At 45.8% G+C, this 20,445-nt stretch overlaps 1 protein-coding gene and 1 pseudogene across 4 annotated transcripts in view; one reads left to right on the top strand and one right to left on the bottom strand.

Moving 5' to 3' along the window:
• The window catches only part of LOC148013610 (zinc transporter), a 178,896-nt gene that overhangs the window by 35,750 nt on the left and 122,701 nt on the right, over positions 1–20,445 (top strand). For all 4 annotated transcript variants that reach the window (XM_087668390.1, XM_087668389.1, XM_087668388.1 and 1 more), the window contains exons 2-3: positions 8,736–8,928; positions 9,042–9,127. In XM_087668390.1, coding sequence (XP_087524516.1) covers positions 8,736–8,928; positions 9,042–9,127 — 279 coding nt within the window. The remainder of the gene's footprint in view (positions 1–8,735; positions 8,929–9,041; positions 9,128–20,445) is intronic.
• LOC148013611 (uncharacterized) lies at positions 11,117–16,659 on the bottom strand (annotated as a pseudogene).

Raw genomic sequence — 20,445 nt, 5'->3', positions numbered from 1 at the left:
CCTTCAAATCACCATTGAGGAAGGCCGACTTCACATCCAACTGGTAAACAAGCCATCTCCTATGGCCAGCCAAGGCAAGAACAGCTCTAATGGTCGCCATACGAGCTGTGGGGGCAAAAGTATCATGACAGTCAATCCCTGGGCGCTGTGCAAAACCTTTAGCAACAAGGCGAGCCTTGTGCTTATCCAAAGAACCATCGCTAAGGTATTTGGTCTTGAAGACCCACTTGACGCCAATCACCTTATTCGGGGGGCGGGGTACGAGTGACCAAGTGCCATTCCTCTCAATAGCCTCCAACTCGGCTTTCATAGCTTTCTTCCATGGTGCGGACTCTAAAGTCTCCTTCACGGAGGTGGGCTCTCGATTCTGCATAACACGGGTCATCAAACAATAGTTAGAGCAAACAAGCTCCGTAGAATGTGCCTGGTGCCGCCGTGACCGCCGCGGACCATCCTGCGGTCCCCACTCCTTAGGAACCCCCTCGATCCCTGAATCATGGAGTGTGTCACGGGCCCAGCGAGGAGGAGGCCGAACCTCCCCTTGTCTCTCTCCATCAGCAGAAGACTCTGGAATATTCACCGGTGGTAACTCTACAGGGGTGTCCGGTGGAACAGTAGACTCTGTGTTAGAAACAGAATCATAATCAAAAGGCACTGGCTCCAGTGGAACTGTAGAAGGAGCCCAACTCTCCCCTGGATCTCCAAGAACGGGATGCTTCTCACCCGTTGAGATAGCTGGAACCTCCACAAACCGCACATTGCGGCTAGTGTACACATCCCGCTTGACGGGATCATACAATCGGTAGCCTTGGGACTGGGAGCTGTAGCCATCAAATACTTGTCTTCGGGAAGTTGCTTCAAATTTATCACGGTGAGCCTTGGGAATGTGAACATAGGCATCACACCCAAAGACCTTGAAGTAAGAAACATCTGGCTTCGTCCCAAAGTAAGCCTCAAACGGGGTCATCCCTTCCACGGCCGAAGTAGGGGATCGATTAAGGATGTGGACTGCAGTAGCCACAGCCTCGGCCCACAGAACCTGAGGGGCCCGTCGGTGCTCCGTCATAGTGCGCGCCATCTCGATCACACTGCGGTTCTTCCGTTCAAGAATGCCATTTTCTTGAGGAGTGTTGGTATTGGCAAACTTTTGGTGAATTCCTTTATCTGCACAAAACCGACAAACTCATTAGAAACAAATTCACCGCCCTTGTCGGATCGCAAGGTCTTCAACTTCCGGCCCGATCGGTTCTCCTCAAAGAGAAGCCAATCCTTGAAGTGTGAGAAAGCTTCTGACTTTAATGCCAAAAAGTAGGCCCATGTCATCCTGCTGTAGTCATCCACGATCAGCATGAAGTACGAGCTCCCACGCAAGGACTCATTCCTCATAGGGCCATATAGATCCGTAGATACAAGCTCCATCGGTGAAGTAGACCGCCGCGAAGCTGTGTGGGGAATGGCATCCCTATGCTGCTTCCCTCGAATGCAGGAGACACATGGCTGCTGGCTCACCACTATATCCGGCAACCCTCGAACAAGCTGTCCATGTGACGCCCTCCGAAGATAATCATAGTTCAGGTGACCAAACCGAGCATGCCATAACTCTGATTATGACTGAGAGGTAAGAAGAAGAGTAGAGAGGGCGGTGGAAGACTTCAATTTATAAATGCCGTTCTCCTCATATCCAGATGATAGAACTTTCCTCGATCCACAATCAAGGACGCGCACCGTAGTACTGTCAAACTCCACCAAAAGGCCAAGGGAGCAAATCTTATGAACTGACAGGAGATGGTACCCTAAGCCTGGTACATGCAAAACCTCTGAGATATGGGTACCACCTCGTCCATCTGGAATAAGCTGCATCTTATCCGACTTGCAATAGATACTGAAGAGCTGTCTCCAATGAGAATCTGCCCACGCGAGGGTCGCAACTAGGCAACACCATCTGATGAAGGAGTCATGTGCCGGGAGGCACCACTATCAACGATTCACTCTCGAGCCTGGGGAGCCGTCATCACAGCATCAGAAGCATTCGGTGAAGCGTCCTCAATGACAACTAGATGAAGAAACGCAGCTGATGAGGGTGCAGCCACCGCTCCAGAATGCTTGGTGTCCTTCTTGTTGGTGTCCTTCTTGTCTTTGTCAGGGCAATCCTTCTTCCAATGGCCAGTCTTTCCACAAATATGGCATGTGGAGTCTTTATCCTTGTCCTTCTCCTTGTCCTTCTTGGACTTGTTATCCCCCTTCTTCTTCTTCTGGTCCTTCCCCTTCTTCTGAGAGGCTTGACCTGTTAGCGCCTCCGACTTGGAAGCATTCTGTCCCTTTAACTGTTCCTCGTGGTCCAAGACTATAGGAACCAACTCTTCCCACCGAAGAGTAGACTCTCGCCCCGAAGCAATAAGGGCAGAGTAAAATGTACCGAATCGTGGCGGCAACTGGGACAAAAGTGTGATCGCCATGTCTTCGGAGGAAATCGGCTTCCCCGCATTCTGAACCTGCATTTGAAGCTGCCTTAGCTTGTTAATGTGCTCCCGCAGCGAAGAAGACTTGTTTATTGACAAGGTCCGCATTTGTACCTCCAAAGAAACCCGCTTCATAAGGGTCATCCGATTGTACATCTGATCAAGCTCCAGCCATATCTCCCGAGCCACCGTCAAGTGCTCGATGTGAGCGATCACGGCTGTAGTACATGATAGAAAAAGAAAGGAACGAATCTTGGCATTCAGTTTGTCCCAATGAGACTGAGCCTTGGCCAACTCCGCACGAGCATTGGAAGAGAGTTTGGACTCATCTCTTATGGAGGGCCGGTCGATCTCCTCCTGTACCAGCTCTGCCAAATCATAGGACTCAAGGATGGCCAACATCATGACACGCCAAATGCGGTAGTTGTCGCTGTCGAGCTTCTGATCTGCAGGAAGAGCCGGTAAGACAGGCACCTTCCGGTCCATAATCGACTGGAACTCCAAGTCAATCTCTGTAGACATCTTCACCTGTAATGCCTTCACAAATGCAAAAGCAGCCCCCTCTGACTGTGAAAACTCACCCTGCTAAGGCTCTTCCGCGTCCTGAAACTTCTTCACCCGCCGGAGGCGATGAAAAAGCAAAACCTGCAATTGTAGGCTGAAAACTCAAACTTCCTCCGCGTCAAACAGCAGTAAACAGCAGCAAATCCACCACGTGGACTCCTTTCCTGTGCGCCCACACTTGCTTTAGCCTTGTTTCAAGGCGCAGCCCTCCTGTCTGCCCTCAAACGCAAAAAACACAAATTTGTGTCGCGATGGAAACTCCTCTTCATGTTGATTCTGCGCTCAGTCAGCCCTCTAACACTGCTCTGATACCATGTCAGAGTGCAGCGGTGCGGAAGCGTAGGACTGAGAGAGAGAGAGAATGCAGAGAGAGAAGAGAGAGAAAGAGAATGGAAGATGAAGATCTGCTGTATAAAGTGTGCTGAATACAAAGATATGCAGATATATACACGGGCGCAGTGCGCTGGACTGCGTGTCTCCACTTCGACGATGCAACCTGCTGTTCACCTTGAAGTCCGCTCCAGTCTGCACTGTCTGCTGTCTGAAATCTGCGAACAGAGACGGAATCTGCGCGTGTCACCGGTCTGTAATCTGCGAGCAAAGAAGTGTCGGAGATTGCTGGGGATGTCGGCTATTTATAGCCAGAATCTGCCAAAAAACAGGGCGCCAGAAATACCCTGTCGGCTGCATTAAATGCAGCCGACTGCCTGCACAGGTCGGACTGCCACGTGGCAGTCCGACTGCACACTGGCCGACTGGTCCTGCCTGGCTGCCTGGCTGTGATCTCTAACATAGCCACAGAGGCATGGTTGAAATATCCAAAGCCCCAAACTAGGAAGAACTTGTAGATCTTGGGCATCAATAAGAATAGGAGCGTGAGATGGCATAGAGATGCCAACCACTAATCATCCCAAGAAGGTAAAGGGTTGTTGACAGGGTGTGTGAAGGACCGCATGATGAGTAGGACTCCCTTTGAAATGGAAGGAATGGGAACCCCCTTTGAAGTAGAAGGAACATGAGCCTTCTTTGAATACCCCTTGGAATCCTCCTCTAAGAGAGAGAGGGAATCTAAAAACTCATGGATCATGGCCTTTGAAGTGTCTGATGATGTAGGAACTATTGCTTGGAGTGCTAAAGAAGGTATTTGGGACTCCATAGTTAGTGTCGTGGAGTAATACAAGGGAGTTAAGGAAATAGATAGCTCGTGAGGTGCCATGGGTTGGCAATAGCCACCACTGTCTCTCAATGGAGTGAACTATGGAGCAAAAGGAGAGGAAGGAGTCGAACAACCACCATCTCTCTAAGCAGCGGATTGATGAGGAGACGGTACCCAACAACCACTGTCTCTCGGTGGAGTGGATTGTAGAACCAGTGGTTGGGAAAGCCATTGCATCCGAAAATGGATGGGGGAAAACATCCGTAACACATTGCAGTGGTTTCCATGTGGGGACTTAGAGTCTTTGTTTGCTCAAGAGGACTTTGAGTGCATTAGGGTGTCTTATTACCTAGGGGATAAAACTTGAGAGTTGATGCAGAATGATCTCTGTGACTAGAAAGGTGAAATGGCACAATGAGTGTTGGTGGAAAGATGCATATACTCCAATGGGGTAGGGAGCAAAGGTCAATGATGACAATCTTTGGAGGTATGATTGTTCTCACCGCTAGGGGTGCGTGGAGTGGTCGGTCCTTCTAGTTATGTAGAGGCCATAGCCATTGAGAGGAGAGAGAAAATCAAAAGGAGAAAGAAAACCTTACAAACAGTAACTCTGATGGCACCTACAAGTTTGAAAGGGGATAAAACCCAAGCGTGGTTTCTGAGCCCTCCTCTTCTACTGCCACTTCTCATCGAGGTGGAGAGGACTGCTGCCCATCCTGTTGGCAGGTGTGTGGTCTGCTGTCCCTGCTCAGATGGCTGCACTTGTTGCTCTTGCAAACCCTAGAAAAGTTGTCACCTACTCATAAAGCTCATTTACTTTGACTTCACCTTCTACAATTGACCCCCATAAGCTGCCTACCCTTGCATGGCATATTTCCTCTCCACTTGGCAAGTGGCACACTTGCTAATGTAGTTCTCAGCCTTTGGAAGTGAATTTCCAGTAATTATTGTTTATTTTTTTTCAAGAAAAGGAATTTCTATTAATAACACCTGGGTGAGAAGCTTGAAATAAAATCCTAAGTACAAGGAACTTAGTAAAGAGCAACTAATGACATCACAAATACAATGTTTGTCTGAACAATCAATTTGGTGGGTTGTAATGCCAAACCATATGAGGGGAAGTATGGAAGAAAGTGCCAGAGTCCCAATGATCTCTATCCAGATCCTCGATAGAGTCTCTGTTGTGGATGTCAAAAGATGATGTACGAATGAGACAGTAGGGTTGGCGGGGAGGAACATGGAGTAAACTTGGCAAACATGGAGAAGAGAAGAGAAGAGAGAAGAAACTGTGATGAATGGAGGAATGGTGAAGTTCTGAATCATGGAGTGAATGTGATACAAGGGAACAAGGGTGCCGTAGCACAAGGAAGATGATAAAGACAGCCACGAACCACGAATTGCAATGTCGTCCTGAAGGGGTGTGAGGGTAGTGGAGAGGTTGGAGAGAAGAGGTGACGGACTGAATGAATCAGCCGTAAGGAATGAATGAGAGAGTGGCCTATAAATAGGCAGAGTTAGTCTAGGATGGCGCTCCTTTTTGGGGCTGCAAACCCTAAACGCAAAACGCAAAAATGCAAACTGTGGGTGAAGGGTGAAGGGTCTCTCAACACCCCCTCTCAGGCCCAAAAAGGGGAACAAGAGAAGAGTGAGGTAGAGATGCAATGCTACATGCTGAAGAATGCTTATGTAGCAGATGCCACTTGGACAGTGTCCCTTGTGGGAAAATTGTTCACTTGCCTAAGCGCCCTAGTACAAAGATGATGAAAACATGCAATGCATAGGAGGAATGTTGGACTTTGTGTGGTGTTGAGAATCATAAGGAGATGCCCGTACTCGATCTCGGGAGGTGGCTCCATGCTGACCAAGGGGTAAAGGCAAGAAGAAGAGGAGGAAGAAGATATAGAGGATCCCTAAGGTCCAAGATTTCCATCGGAAAGGGAACTTGTAGTAAAGAACAATAGACAGAGTGAACTGGAGAACCCGTAACTCAACCTCGGGAGAGAAGCTACTAGATCCGTGCATCCATGCTGGAAGGAATACGAAGGCATCGTTACCAAGCCGCGGCTGAACCTCCGAGGTCCTGATCTAGGTGGTACCTGAAGATCCTGAGTATCAGTAGAAGAGATGACTGGTTGAAGACAGCCACCCCAAGAAAGTAGAGGATGGGTGAAGAACGTCATGTGGAGTAGGTTTCCCCTCTGAGGTGGGAGGTGGAGGGGCCCCCACTGAAGTCGAAGAAGTAGATGCCCCCTTTGAGGGCAAAGAAATAACACCCCCCTTTGAATTCCCCTTTGCAGTAGATAGGAAATCCAAAAACTCAAGGATCACGGACTCTAGAATGTTTGATGACGAAGGAAGTGCCGTTGATCAGGCCAAGGAAAGTATCTGGGGTGCCTAATAGCGCCCAGAGGTAGCCTCGCGAACTTGAGTAGTCGAGGGTGGGGAAGGATGGGGCTCAGAATGAGCAAGAGGTGGGCAACAATCGCTATCTCTTAGTGGAGCAGACTGGGTAGCCGAAGAAGAGGAAGGAGTCGAGCAGCCATTATCTCTCGAATGAGCAGACTGACGAGGAGACGATATCAAACAATCACTGTCTCTCGACGGAGCAGACTGTAGATCCGTAGGTCGTGGAAGCCACTGTACTTGAAAATAAGTGGAAGAAGACTGCTACTGGCATTGTGACGATCTCCAGGACGTCGTAGTGCCAATCGATCCTCCATGTGCTCGAAAGGACTTAGTGCCCATCGGATGCGTCTTATTGCCTTGAGCATAATACTTTGATAGCCGATGTAGAACGATCTCTGTGGCCTAGAAAGGAGAGGTGGCACAAGGAGTGCCTGGTGGAAGACGCATATACTCCAGGGGGGTGGGAAGCAAAGGTCGAAGTCGGCAAGCATCGGTGGTGTGTTTGGTGATGCCACAGTAGGAGCACCCACTAGTCTGGTCATCTGTTGGTAAAGAAGCCATGGATACCAGTGTGCCTTGCTAAAGAAGGAAGAGGTCCGCCACCATGAACTACGAACCGCAATGTCCACCTCAAGGGGTGTGAGGGCAGTGTGAAGCACAAACCGCAATGTCCGCCTCAAGGGGTGGGAGGGTAGTGGAAGGGCTGGAAGCAAGTTGCCAGTGGGAGGAGGATGCAACTAGCATGAAGAGGTTGCAACCAGTAGAAAAACGCAGGTGAGGAGAGAGAAAGACTAAAAACGTAGGCAACAGGAGAGAGAAAGACTAAAAACGTAGGCAAGACAGCTTGCAGGTGAGAGAAAGACTAAAAACGCAGGAAAAAAAAACAGCAGCAGCAGTCAATATGCTGAAATCAGCTCCGAACAGTGTGTGATAGGCTGGAAACAGGTGCCAGACTGTTCTAGACAGCAATGGCCAGCTTGGACCGCGATGTCCTCTGCATCTGGGGTGTGGGCAACAAGCTGAAATACCTGAAATCTGCAAAAACGAGATTGTTTTCTGAATGGAGAGTGATCAGCAACAGTTGTTCTGCTGTAAACAGCAGCAATTAGCATGTGGAGGACTGGAAACATGCGCCAGACTGTAGGGAACAGTGATGGACAGCAAGGGCTGAGATGTCCTCCATGACCGAGGTGTGGATAGCAAGCTGGTAACACTTGAAACTTGCAAAAACGAGATTCAGGGAATTTGATGCAGCGGAAGAAAAAGAGAAGTGGATGCCGAACCCGCCACCGGTCTTTGCCTTCATTGGAGTAGAGGATCTTTGCTGCTGTTTGAGCAGATCCAGCTTTGATACCATGTCAAAAGATGACGTACCAGTGAGACAGTAGGGTTGGTGGGGAGGAACATGGAGTGAACTCGGCAAACATGGAGAAGAGAAGAGAAGAGAGAAGAAACTCTGATGAATGGAATGGTGAAGTTCTGAATCATGGAGTGAATGTGATACAAGGGAACAAGGGTGCTGTAGCACAAGGAAGATGATGAAGATAGCCACGAACCTCGAACCGCAATGTCCTCCTGAAGGGGTGTGAGGGTAGTGGAGAGGTTGGAGAGAAGAGGTGACGGATTGAATGAATCAGCTGTAAGGAATGAATGAGAGAGTGGCCTATAAATAGGCACAGTTAGTCTAGGATGGTGCCCCTTTTTGGGGCTGCAAACCCTAAATGCAAAACGCAAAAACGCAAACTGTGGGTGAAGGGTTTCTCAACAGTGGATATGTCCTTATGGTCAATAACAATTTCCAGCAATTATTAATTGGGGACATTCAAAAATTGCTTGGCCCTACGCATGAATTGGTAGTGTATAGTTGTTCCCCATCTTGTCTCACGGGTACTTGTTATCCTTAGCACCATGCTTTTCTTGGCATTCTTAGCTACTGCATGCATTTGTGTATGCTTTTGTTTGATGCACAAGTTTTTGTCTACTATTTTCTTATCTTCAATTATGGATGTTTGTGTTTTTGTGTCTTGATGATTTATGCTTTTTTTTAGGTGGGGTGTTGTACAATTTTGCTATTGCTTGACAAACATTTTAGAACTCCTGAATGAAGTTAAAACATGTGATCGTTAAGACTTTCTACATCTGCATTGCAGGGTGTTGCCATTTCACACAGCTCATGTGATAGGAAGATTTCTTCGCCTACTCTCAGTTTATGTTGTATACCAGTACCTTACTCTGCCAGGCACTTCTGTCATCATTTTTATGTTTCTTTGCTCATTTCTAGCATCAATAGCGTTCATTATATTGCAACCTCCTTGGAAAGGTCGCCCACTCTCTACATCCCAGGTGCAATCTTATTACATAAAGGATTAAATTCAACTGCTTTGGCACATTGATCTCTTATAGATTCTACACCTTCTACACTCCCTAATTATGCATGTTTGGATGGTGGATGGCAGCTTGTGGTCACACTATTCAATGGGCTTGTGCTGGCAGTCTCCTTTGTACTTTGGGGAGAAGGATTGAGAAGATGTGGTCCTGTCAGGTTATTTTCTGGATGATAACATTATCAAGTGCAGTTCAGTTTCAATGTGTAGTATAATTGATTAGTTTGTGTTCTTGTGGCTAGTCTTCTGAAGGGTGGGCTGAAATGATTGTTTGTAGCAAATAGCACTAAGAGAATTTGGATGCTGTTCTAAATGCCTTAATGAGATGCTACTTGGAACTGGAACATGTAGGGTAGTAACTGCTCTTTAATGTGCTTGTTGAAACTGGACATGTTTGATAAGAAATGGGAACGTAAACAATGACCCAAAAAAGGAGGTTTGGAGTTCCTGGTTATGTGAGGTACAAGATAACAAATACTGTTTTCCGCATGCAAGTGATTGCCTTCTTAGACAAGGGTGTTTACTGTGGGATGGTAGGTTCTTTCTTATCTAAAGTTTTTGAGAGGTTTAAACTGTAAGGGAACATGGATAAGTCTGACCTTAATATGACATAGAGCAGTAGATAAGTTCAAATGTAACAGACTTCCATTCCCTTGATGCCAGTTTAGCAACTTTTAATTGAGCCATTGTAACAGATGATCTTAGCTGTAGTGACTTGTGTGCAGGTAACTAGAATGCACCAGGTCTAGCTTGATTCTTTTTGCATCCGGCTGCATAGCTGGTTTGCAGAGGAGCTTGTAGGATCCTCTGTTTAGTAAAGACTAGCCTCGCGTGTCACTTGCGGTGCTTCCCGCTGGCAGTCATCCAGTCAGGGATGCTACCTACATACTCTATGAGGCAGAGGTGCATGACATGATCTTTATCATTGAGGCTGGTTCATATGCAGTTGTGGGCCTGGAGGCTCAGCTGAGACTCTATGAGGCAGAGGTGCATGACATGATCTTTATCATTGAGGCTGGTTCATATGCAGTTGTGGGCCTGGAGGCTCAGCTGAGCTGCCAAGTACTGGAGCCTACTGCATTGTGATCAGACGTGTGGGAAATTATTGGTAGCCTCATAGGGTGGCACATTTGGAAGGCCTGCTGCCAGCTGATATTCAGTGGAGAGAGTCTTTTCGTATATGCGACTCTGGCAGAGCTTTGGTTGGTCATCACACGCTTCCTCAGAGGCCGCAAGGAGTAGCTTCAAGGGGAGTCTTGACATTGATGGAGCTTTGGCAGCAGTTCCTTCACACCTGGTTCCCATAGCCTGTTGTTCACTTTATGGGATGAGAACCCCAGTGATGCTGCACCCATCCACCATGGCTTCTTTTTCCCATCCACCCTGGAACAACATCATTTGTGTATATTTGATTGGATAGGTATTCAGTTCTAGCTAGACTGTTGAGGCCTTTTACTTCATTGTTTTTCAGCCCCTTTTTTTCCCCGGGGGGTGAGTGGGAGGCGAGGGGCATAGTACAGGGGGGAAATGGGGGAAACGGAAATGGGAAAAACTGGAGTTTCGGAGTTTTGGCCAAATTTTGAAAACGGGGAAACGGCGTTTTGGATTGTACAATAAAAAAAATACAGTAATATGTGGGTATGTAAATATATCAATGTCTACAACAACATGTATTCAAATTTTATACAAAACTTTGAGTCTTCATGTCGTATGATTAAAATCAAATTTGAGTCTTCATGTCACATTTTACGAGTCACGACTCACGAGTGAAGATTAAGGACTTAGGAGTCAAGAGTCAAGAGTGAGGACTCAATGGTTGAAACTTAAAGACAGCTTAATACAATTAAGACTCAATTTTCAAAATATAAGGTAACAAAATGAATTAGAATTTATGATTCATGAATAATCTGTGATCTAAACTTTAGAGAGGAGTGAAGACTAACATCAAGAACAATGGAAGTTGGAACAAGAATCAAGATGCATAATAAGTGGGATCAAGATACAATGATAGTAACTATGTCATGTGAATAATCTATTATCTGTCAAAACTCCAAAGTCTAGTGAGGCTATAAGTATTAACATCAATGAACAACCGACAACTCTAGTCTAGACTTTGCACTGCTAAACTGACTCCTGCATATTATGAGTCATTTGGACTTTGAGGATGTGTGCACGATCTTCTCGTCCGACTCCGAGGTCCCTGATCAAGAAGTTGATGAAGCAGCCTCAGCCTTATCCTCAGACTCTGGCTCTGACTCTGCCTATGATGCACGACTACGTGTGGCTCTTACTCTAACCCTCCTCTGTGCACGAGTCTCATGTACCGGTGCCGATAGCTCCTCATAGAGCATGGAGTAGATATCTCGCTCCTGTGGTATCTGCGGAATGTCACGTATCTTCTCTATATCAATCTTGTCAACATTCACCCGTAAAGGTGAACGAGACAAAGATATATCATATGAGAGGAGATTCAATATGTTCAATGTTCAAACTTCATACATATCACAATTTACAGTCCAACTTCCAAGCAAATTAGCAATGTTAAGTGTCAAGAACTCAAGGTTAAAAAGTTAATTATACATAATATTAATCATTATCGATTTAACTGTGAAGGCTCAGGGGATAGAGCGGTCCTCTCAAGAAGTTGGAGATTACAATGGCAGAACACTAAACACTCCAACTGGGCAGTTGTGAGCTTGTTTCTCTTTTTGGTGTGGAAGAGGGCCCATGTTCTCCAATTCCTCTCAGCAGGCCTTGAACTACAATCTTGCGAGAGGACCCGAATGGCAATGCGTTTCTATTTAAATTTAAAAGATTGAGGTTAAGTAATTGGTAATTGCTAATATGCATGCCACAAAATTAACATTTGAGTAGGCAATAGATTTCAGAACTTGTTACCTAGTTGCATAATGCATTGGATAATCAAGATTCAAAATATAAAAGTCACTAGTCACATACCAAAGTAGGAGCACAATTGCCGTATTTCTCCCACCAAGAGACAAACTGAAGGTGTGTCTCTCGAAGCCTAGATGTGGGTCGGCCGAAATGAAGAGAATGATTACGGAATGCTGGCAAATCATCCTCTACTCTTCTCATCATATTATATCATCCCCTGTGAGGCACCTCATGTATTCCATGAATCCCTCCTCTAATTCCTCGCTAGTATACTACTCCTCGCTACGCCAAAGGGGATGCAAGATATGTGGGACAACATGGATTGGTTTATGAAACCAATCCCATCGTGCATTCCACACTGCGCGAATCTCATCAACCCTATAGATAAAATATGTTAAAAACTTAGATGTTAGAATAATGATCAATCATAAAGGAGTCGTTAATACCAAATAATTACACATGTAAAAGTTAAACAAAAACTTACTTGTCTTGGGGCAAAAAGCTATTGCGAAGTAAGGCCTCGCCAATTTTATCCATATACTCATATAGAAGTCCCAAAGTACTGTTAGCAGAGTATTTGTCAGCTCATGTGTGAGTCTGAGCTTGATCTGGGCTGGGCATTTTTATCAGGTATTTTAGGTATTTTTTTGGTGTGGCATTTTATGCCATTGGGGCATTTTATGCACCAGTCGGCCAGCATTAATGCTGTCCGACCAGCATTATTGCTCCCCACTTTTTCAGCCTATTTATACTCAGTGCTCCTCCTCAGTCAGTATCATCATCATCTTCACCATCTGCAGACTCTGTGGAGAGAGGAGCCAGAGCCAGTGCCAGTGCCCACACAGCCAGTGACTCACTCTTGTATGCGATTGTCTCGTGTTCAGATATATGGATTCCATTTCCCGTGCATACATCTGAGTTCTCATCTGTATCGTGTTCTTTTCTTTTCTCTTTTTGTCTTGTGTTTGAGCAGTTTATTTCAGCACATGTTTATGCTTCCACCGCTGCTCCACTTGTGACATGGTATCAATTTTCAAGATCTGTGCTCCTGTTGTGTTTTCTTGTTGATTTTAGGACTGTTTTGTATCCCTGCTGATTAGACGACTGTTGTCGCAGCCAAGCGACCTGTTTTGGGGCTGTTTTCAGCCTGCATTTTTTGCAGTTTTGCCATCGCTTGCTGCCTACGCACCCTCTACTGCCTGCGTTTTTCATCTGCAGCTGCTGGCGACAGTTTTCTACCTGTTTTTCTCCAGTTTACAGCCTGCGTTTTGCTGATCCAGCGTCTCTCGTGGCTGGGTGACTGTTACTTCAGACCGTTTTTGCTGTTTTTGGCAGTTTTTGACTGATTTTTTGACTTTTTGCAGCAGATTCTGTCTTCTATTGATCAGATTTTGGGTTCTATTGCATGTGAACTCTCATTTTTTGCAGTCTGTGCTTGTGTTTTGGCTGTGTTTCCTCTCTAAATTCCCTCTCTTCTCTACTTCTCTTCTTATCCTCTCCATATGGCTCCTCCGTGCACTTCCACTGATGATAAGTTACATGGACCTGATTATCTCACATGGAGTGTTGTCATGAAAGCTTGGTTTGTGCAGAAGCGGTTATGGTACATCGTCTGTCGAGCTCTTCTCGTCGTTTTCCCCTTCCTGACGACTTTGATGAGGACAATCATGAGGAAGCGGTGCTCACATGGGACTCGGACGATGCCCGTGCTTACTCGGCATTGCTTGGTGTATTTCTAAAGCGGTCTTACCGGCGGTTACCTCCTGTAGGACATCTCATGAAGTATGGCAAAAGTTGCAGCAGATGTACGAGGCACCTTCCACTATGCAGGCAGTCACACTTTATGGCCAGCTCCAGCAGATGAAGTTTGAGCCAAAAGATACTATTCAGTCTTTTCTTCTTTGTGTTACGCAGGTACATGACCAGCTTCAGCACATGCAATCTGCTCTTCCCGAGGCGCATCTCGTCGGGACGGTCCTTTACAAGCTCCCCCCAGAGTTTGATGGAGTGGCCAATGCTTTGCGGGCGCAGACATCATCGACTCCTGTCAGTTTTACACATATGACCTCGATGCTTCTTGAGCATGAGACATCCTTGAGATTACAGGGGCGGCTTCCAGCACATTATGGAGGCGAGGCTTATGTAGCTTCAGAGAGGGGTGACGGGAAGAAGAAGTCGAAGGCCCAGTGTTACCACTATGGCAAGAAGGGACATTTGCGGAAGGACTGCAAGACGTTAGCGGCTTCCAGGAAGAAGGAGCAGAAGAAGAAGCGGGATGTTGACTCTACCGATGAGTCCTCTCATTCATCAGACTCCGACTTCGGTTTTCCGACGAAGGTGAAGTCCAAGGCGCGGAAGGGATTCTCTTCTTCAGATCGCGGGAAGGGCTTGGTGGCCCCTTCCTCGGCTGCTTTCTAGTAGTAGTGATGAGATCATCCCTCACGACTCTCTTGTGCCGGAGGAGTGCACGGGTGTTCAGATGGGGCAGCCGCACCTCATCTATACTTTTATACAGGTGCACAGGTTCCAGAGAGGGACGTCCCTGACGCATCGATTTCAGTCTGGCGGGATCAAATCCTGGAGCTGGGATTGACATCTAGGTTCATGATGAGCTGGTTATCTGACAGAGAGCGAGAGGCTTTCGTCTGGAGCTCACATGAGGGGACACTTTGGCGGTCTGGCCAAAGGCGGGGAATCCATGGTCACCTATGTTTAGGGGCATTTTTGACAGGATGGTCTTGTATGCTACTGCGAAACATTGGTGATGGATACAGAGACATGCTATGATCTTCTCTATTTTCAAGTGTTTGGTACGATCGACATCGACATCACGTTCTCTCCGAGGCACCTTGGTGGTGGCTTGATCACCCACTGCTTGGGTATCCATGGTTCTACTTGGTGGTTCTATGTCGTATAGTTTCTGATCCCTTTTCCTTGTACTATTGTATTGTATCAGATCACTCATGATCTGAGAGAGGGTGTTAGCAGAGTATTTGTCAGCTCATGTGTGAGTCTGAGCTTGATCTGGGCTGGGCATTTTTATTAGGTATTTTAGCTATTTTTTTGGTGTGGCATTTTATGCCATTGGGGCATTTTATGCACCAGTCGACCAGCATTAATGCTGTCCGACCAGCATTATTGCTCTCCACTTTTTCAGCCTATTTATACTCAGTGCTCCTCCTCAGTTAGTATCATCATCATCTTCACCATCTGCAGACTCTGTGGAGAGAGGAGCCAGAGCCAGTGCCCACACAGCCAATGACTCACTCTTGTATGCGACTGTCTCGTGTTCAGATATATGGATTCCATTTCCCGTGCATACATTTGAGTTCTCATCTGTATCGTGTTCTTTTCTTTTCTCTTTTTGTCTTGTGTTTGAGCAGTTTATTTCAGCACATGTTTATGCTTCCACCGCTGCTCCACTTCTGACAAGTACTTCCCTTCATATCAGTGATGTGCAATACAGTGTAAATAGAAGTAAGACTTTTCACCAATGCCTCTGTCTCAACCCACCAACTCTCATTTAAAATATTGCATCTAAAAGCAAGAGCCTTTGAAGACTCTCTCTCACTCCATGTGAGCCATTCCTGGCATGCAATGGTCCGTATCAAATTTGGACGGACCCGTATCAACCTCTCCAATACAATAAACATATAAGCAAATCGAGTGGTGGAGGGCTTCATTAGCTCAAGTGTGCTATTGGCTCGAAACATGCTTGTGACGGATGGCCTCTTCTTCACAAATCTTACCATTCTTGTTGCCGTCTTGAAAATGTCATCCACCCAAGATATTTGCCCAACATCTTCAATAAGCAAGTCAAGGCAATGTGATGCACATGGAGTCCATACTATGCTAGGAAACTCCTCCTCAAGCATACGTTCCATAGACACACAATTGCTTCCATTATCTGTCACCACCTGCACCACATTTTGGACTCCTATGTCCATGATGGCTTGTTGTATGTGCTTCCAAATGAAAGCTCCTGTGATGGTAAGACCTAAGGCAGAGGGATCGATGGGCTTAATGAACATGGTGCCTTTACATGAAGACACCAAAACATTATAAACATTCCTTCGGCGCATATCTGACCATCCATCGCATAATATTATGCATCCTTCAAGGGCTCCAATTGAGCCTCTACGGATGCATTCTCTTTTCGAAGCTCCCGTGTGTGTAATGCATCTGCAGATGGACCTTCCCACTCACACCCTATGTGGCTTACTGCCCTGATTGTCTTCTTCCATTGATGTGTAGTGGCCACATTGAAAGGGATAGTACACCGAATAAATAAGCGTGTAAGTTTCCTAGTTGCCTCTACAATTGCCTGCCTCTGAAGTCCTGCATGGACACTTGCACCATGCAAGGAGCCCTTTTGCCCACCACCACTAGAAGATGACAACGTGGCTCTTTTTGCACTTGGACCCGATACGGATATGGATGCACTTCTTTTTGATGGGCCACCGGCACCTCCAATTTGGCTAGCGCCACTAGGTCCACTAGCCTCTCTTTGCCCCACTTGTGCTTCATTAGCCCCATGTGGTGTTGATTCATCCTCTTCTAGCTCAATACCCATATGCTTTCGGCTCCAAAGATGGAGACTTACTGTTACTTTTGCCGGCACATTTGTGCAAGGCCTGATGTCTTTGTTGGGAACTCAAGCCAAGTGGTCTTTCACGTGCGTTACACTCCCCGATTTCTCCAATCCACAATAGTTGCACCGCCACTTCTTTGATCCGACGGAGCCCTAGTATCCCTTGATCGGAGTGACGTGCCTCCAATATGGGTCCGGTGCCATGATATGATTAGCCTTTAAGAGTCAGGACCTAGGTAAAGAAGAAGAAGGAGAAGAAGGAGAAGTAGGAGAAGGAGGAGAAGAAGAAGAAGAAGAAGAAGAAGAAGAGGAAGAGGAAGAGCAGGCGAGAGGAGTCTGTTGCAGGTGACATGTCCAAGGTGGGGAAGGAGAATTGTTGCAAGTTGCGACCAAGGTGGGGAAGAAGAAGAGCTGTGCGAGCGAGAGTTGAGACGAAGTGGGAAAGGAGAAGCACTGGACAACCACGCGAAACAGGGCCGGTGGGCCGCAGTATCCCAAAACGGCGTGCAACCGTTTCTGTCCCGGTCTGAAACGATTGGACTCCCGAAACGCCGTTTCGGGGTACATTGATCTGCAGCAATTGCTAGCTTTCCAAGGTCAAGAATATGCAATCTCCATCACCAAAATGGTCTCCAATGGTCTCCAATGGCTGGGAAATGGCCCCAAAAGTTGGCAGCAACAGTCCAACACCTCTTCCCAACAGCTCCAAAATGAAAAAACGAGATTTCCCTCTCCCTTTAGCCCTATTTAGCCTTTTCCCCACTTGCATGGGAAAGTTTTGCCAAGTGGCAACTTTCTTAATCCATTTCCAGCAATTTCCAGCCATTTAATTAATTTTCGAAATTAATTAATTCTGAAAATTAATTCAGCTCTTAATCCATGCCCAGAAAATTGACATTGTCCATCCAAAAATTAATTGGCTAGGCCATTTGCAACCCAAAGTGGTCCCATGCATTATTTGACCCTTGGACAAGCATTAATCCATTAATTAATGCCTAGTCCCTAGTGTCACCACAGACACTTAATGGCCAATTAATGGTCCTAGGGGCAAATTGACACCAAAATTCACCTAGAATCTAACAAGTGTAACTTGTTACAACTTTTGCCTTTGACACCCATCTTTTTCACAAGGTCCTTTAGCCTTCAACTATGAAAAAGTAGCTTGCATCTCACATGTGCAACACATGTGCATCTTTTAATTGCACATTTGATTAATCCTTTAATCAAGTGTCAATGAAATATAAGCAAAGCATCAAATTTTCACGTCCTTGTGACGCCATCCCAACACATACATACAAAAGACCGGGGATCCATAACCATGTGACCGTATTAATTTTGCAATCTCACCACATTCTCCTACGCCATGGATGCATGCAAGGCTCGAAAGAATTTCTAAGTCTAATAGGAATTGTCTCAAAAACCATCGATCAGCTTGTTGGTAAAACCGCAGCTGAAAACCTTAAATAAGTTCACCCAGTCGTGTTGATAATGAGACCAGAAAAGCATCATGCGAAATCAAGCAACAATAGACAGAACAAGGCCAACATGTCTTCCAAAGCATGCGAATGCTGCCTAGTAAGTGAAGCATGATCAATTCCATGTTGTCTTGACACCTTCTACACATTGGAGTCTTTAAAAACAATCCAAACTCTCTAGTGGAAAGTCACATCTCTAACAACAGTTGGATCATGTAACCCTTGAAAACAACATGACTTGAAAAGGAAGAGATGAATCTCAAGGGTAGCCTACTCAAGAGAGCGAAAGCATCCACCCGCTGCCTACTCATGTCAAGCTGCAAAGAGAAATGATCACATAAGACATATTGCTACAAGACCCAAATTTTCAAAATTTCTAGTAAAAAAGAGTCCTCATGCATGGCATAAATATGGTCTAGTCGAGACCACGTGCCCAAAGATTGAGTTGACTGAAAGGTTATCCCCAAAGCTGATGGAGAAAGCCAAGGCCAAAGATCTTGTTTCAGAACATCCATCGCAAAAGCTTGCCAAGCACTGCTTTTCCATGTATCCATTAGAGAGTATTTTGAAGCAAACTAGGATGGGTCAAGATACATGTTAAAATTGCCCATAAGCGAACATGGTCTTTCTAGGGTAGGAGAATCCCAAAGACAACTCCACAAGGCTTGGCAATGCAATGAATCATCAGGCGCATAAAGGCCAACCAACCATAAAATCTGCCCTTCAAAAACAAATTTCAACCACTAGGAAACATCCATAAATATCATTCTTAATAAGCACATGCTGGAATTTCTTGTGTATAACCATGAGGATGTCCCAATAGTATTTAGCCTTGAATGCAGCTTAAAAAAGATGAAATCCATGACAATCCAAAATACGACCAGGCTGCAATATCATTATGACTTTTGTGCTCAACAGCACACAAAGCATGCCGATTGTTCTCATGCAAAATACAACCATGTCATGTTGTTTATTGCGGGAACAAATCACATGAACATTCCAAGTGGCAATCCGCATATGTGAAATCAAAGAAATCATGGATAAGGTTGCTCATCCCTCACGTTCTTCTCTTCCAAAGCCTCCAAATTTCTATCATCTAGAAAATATGGTGAAATTGCAAAAGCACTTTGCCCTATGTGAGCAGATTTCATAGAGAAGGTTTACTTCCATTTGTTGAGACTAAATGAGTATATTTATGATCCCATGAGGTGATCATCTTGCCTTCACAATCAAAAGCAAGGCATGCCGGTAAATCCGTGGGATGATCTCAAGAACGTTCAGCCTATGATCTCAGCTGTGCAGCTTGCTTTGAACTGGAATGGTCCATGCTAGGTGCAAGCGGCACATCAAAAGATTTATCCTTTCTATATACATATGCACAAAAGGAATCCTAGGTGCCTAACGATGAACCCATTATCTGCTGAATTCCAACCTTCTTGCCCTTTCTACGCCAAATGTCAACGCATCTGGAATCGTTTGGATTTGAAGAAAGCACACACTGCTTATTCAAAACCACATCCTTCTACAAAGCCGTTTCCCAGCAAGCAGTGCATCAACCATCATATCAATATCCACATTACGAATAACAATAGCATTCTTTTTGTCAGGGTACTCAGCTATGAAATAACCAAGCTTTCCACAAGTGAAGCAATGACCTGCAAAGGTGCCCCAATTAAGCCTAAACCATAGTGGATGCATACCAGTGCAATTAAGGCGCAGCAATTGGGCCCTTTCCTTGAGGTGTCCTACAAGATGCACAGCCAATTCCTATTGCCTGCCCTCACACTGCGAGCACCAACACAGTACCAATAGCTGCCATTGCATCCCTTAGCAAAGGCCGATAAACTATGGGGCAACTTTCTACTTCAATCCACACTGGACATGCCTGCTCAAGCGGACATTGAAAATCAGCCATGGGTCTCCATGGCACCACATGCACCAACTGTCTATTAAAGAAGAGGGGCAATCTGCCCAAAAGACCATCTCACTTCATGATGATGTAAGCAGGACCTCATAGAAACCCCTGGGGCCAAAAAAAGCCTCTTCAATACAATCACACCTTAGAAAGGAAGTAAACCACGCATGGATCCAAGGTATCACCAAGATCCTGCCCAGGAAAAAAAGTATGCCCCCAGGTTCATAAAAAGGAAGGAAAGATCAAAGCACTTTTTGTGTGTCAACGTGCACATCCACAATGCCTTGTTCATCACAATTCAGAAGATTGCTATGATTGTGTTGATCCCCCAATAAAGAGGTAGCAAATTCTAACAGCAGCTCCCAATCCAGTTCTAGGGCATCATCAAAATGATTGGCAGGCTGCGCATACAAACACAGCTGAGATTCTGAAGGGGTAGGACACTCAACAATCACCATAAAATCATCCACATCATGTTAACTGTGTGTCACTGCAGGCAGTGCATCAGAGCATGGAGACATTTCCTCAGATGTCTCCTCAATACATGGGACCATCCCATCTTCGCCCTTTGAATCCGACCCCAAAGCATCAAGCACCTGA

This window comes from Lygodium microphyllum, chromosome 26 (genome assembly GCF_053477565.2).
Source record: "Lygodium microphyllum isolate KBCC chromosome 26, Lygodium_microphyllum_v1.1.10, whole genome shotgun sequence".
NCBI lineage: Eukaryota > Viridiplantae > Streptophyta > Polypodiopsida > Schizaeales > Lygodiaceae > Lygodium > Lygodium microphyllum.
The sequence above is the reverse complement of the archived record's forward strand: the minus strand, read 5'-3'. Positions and strand labels throughout refer to the sequence as shown.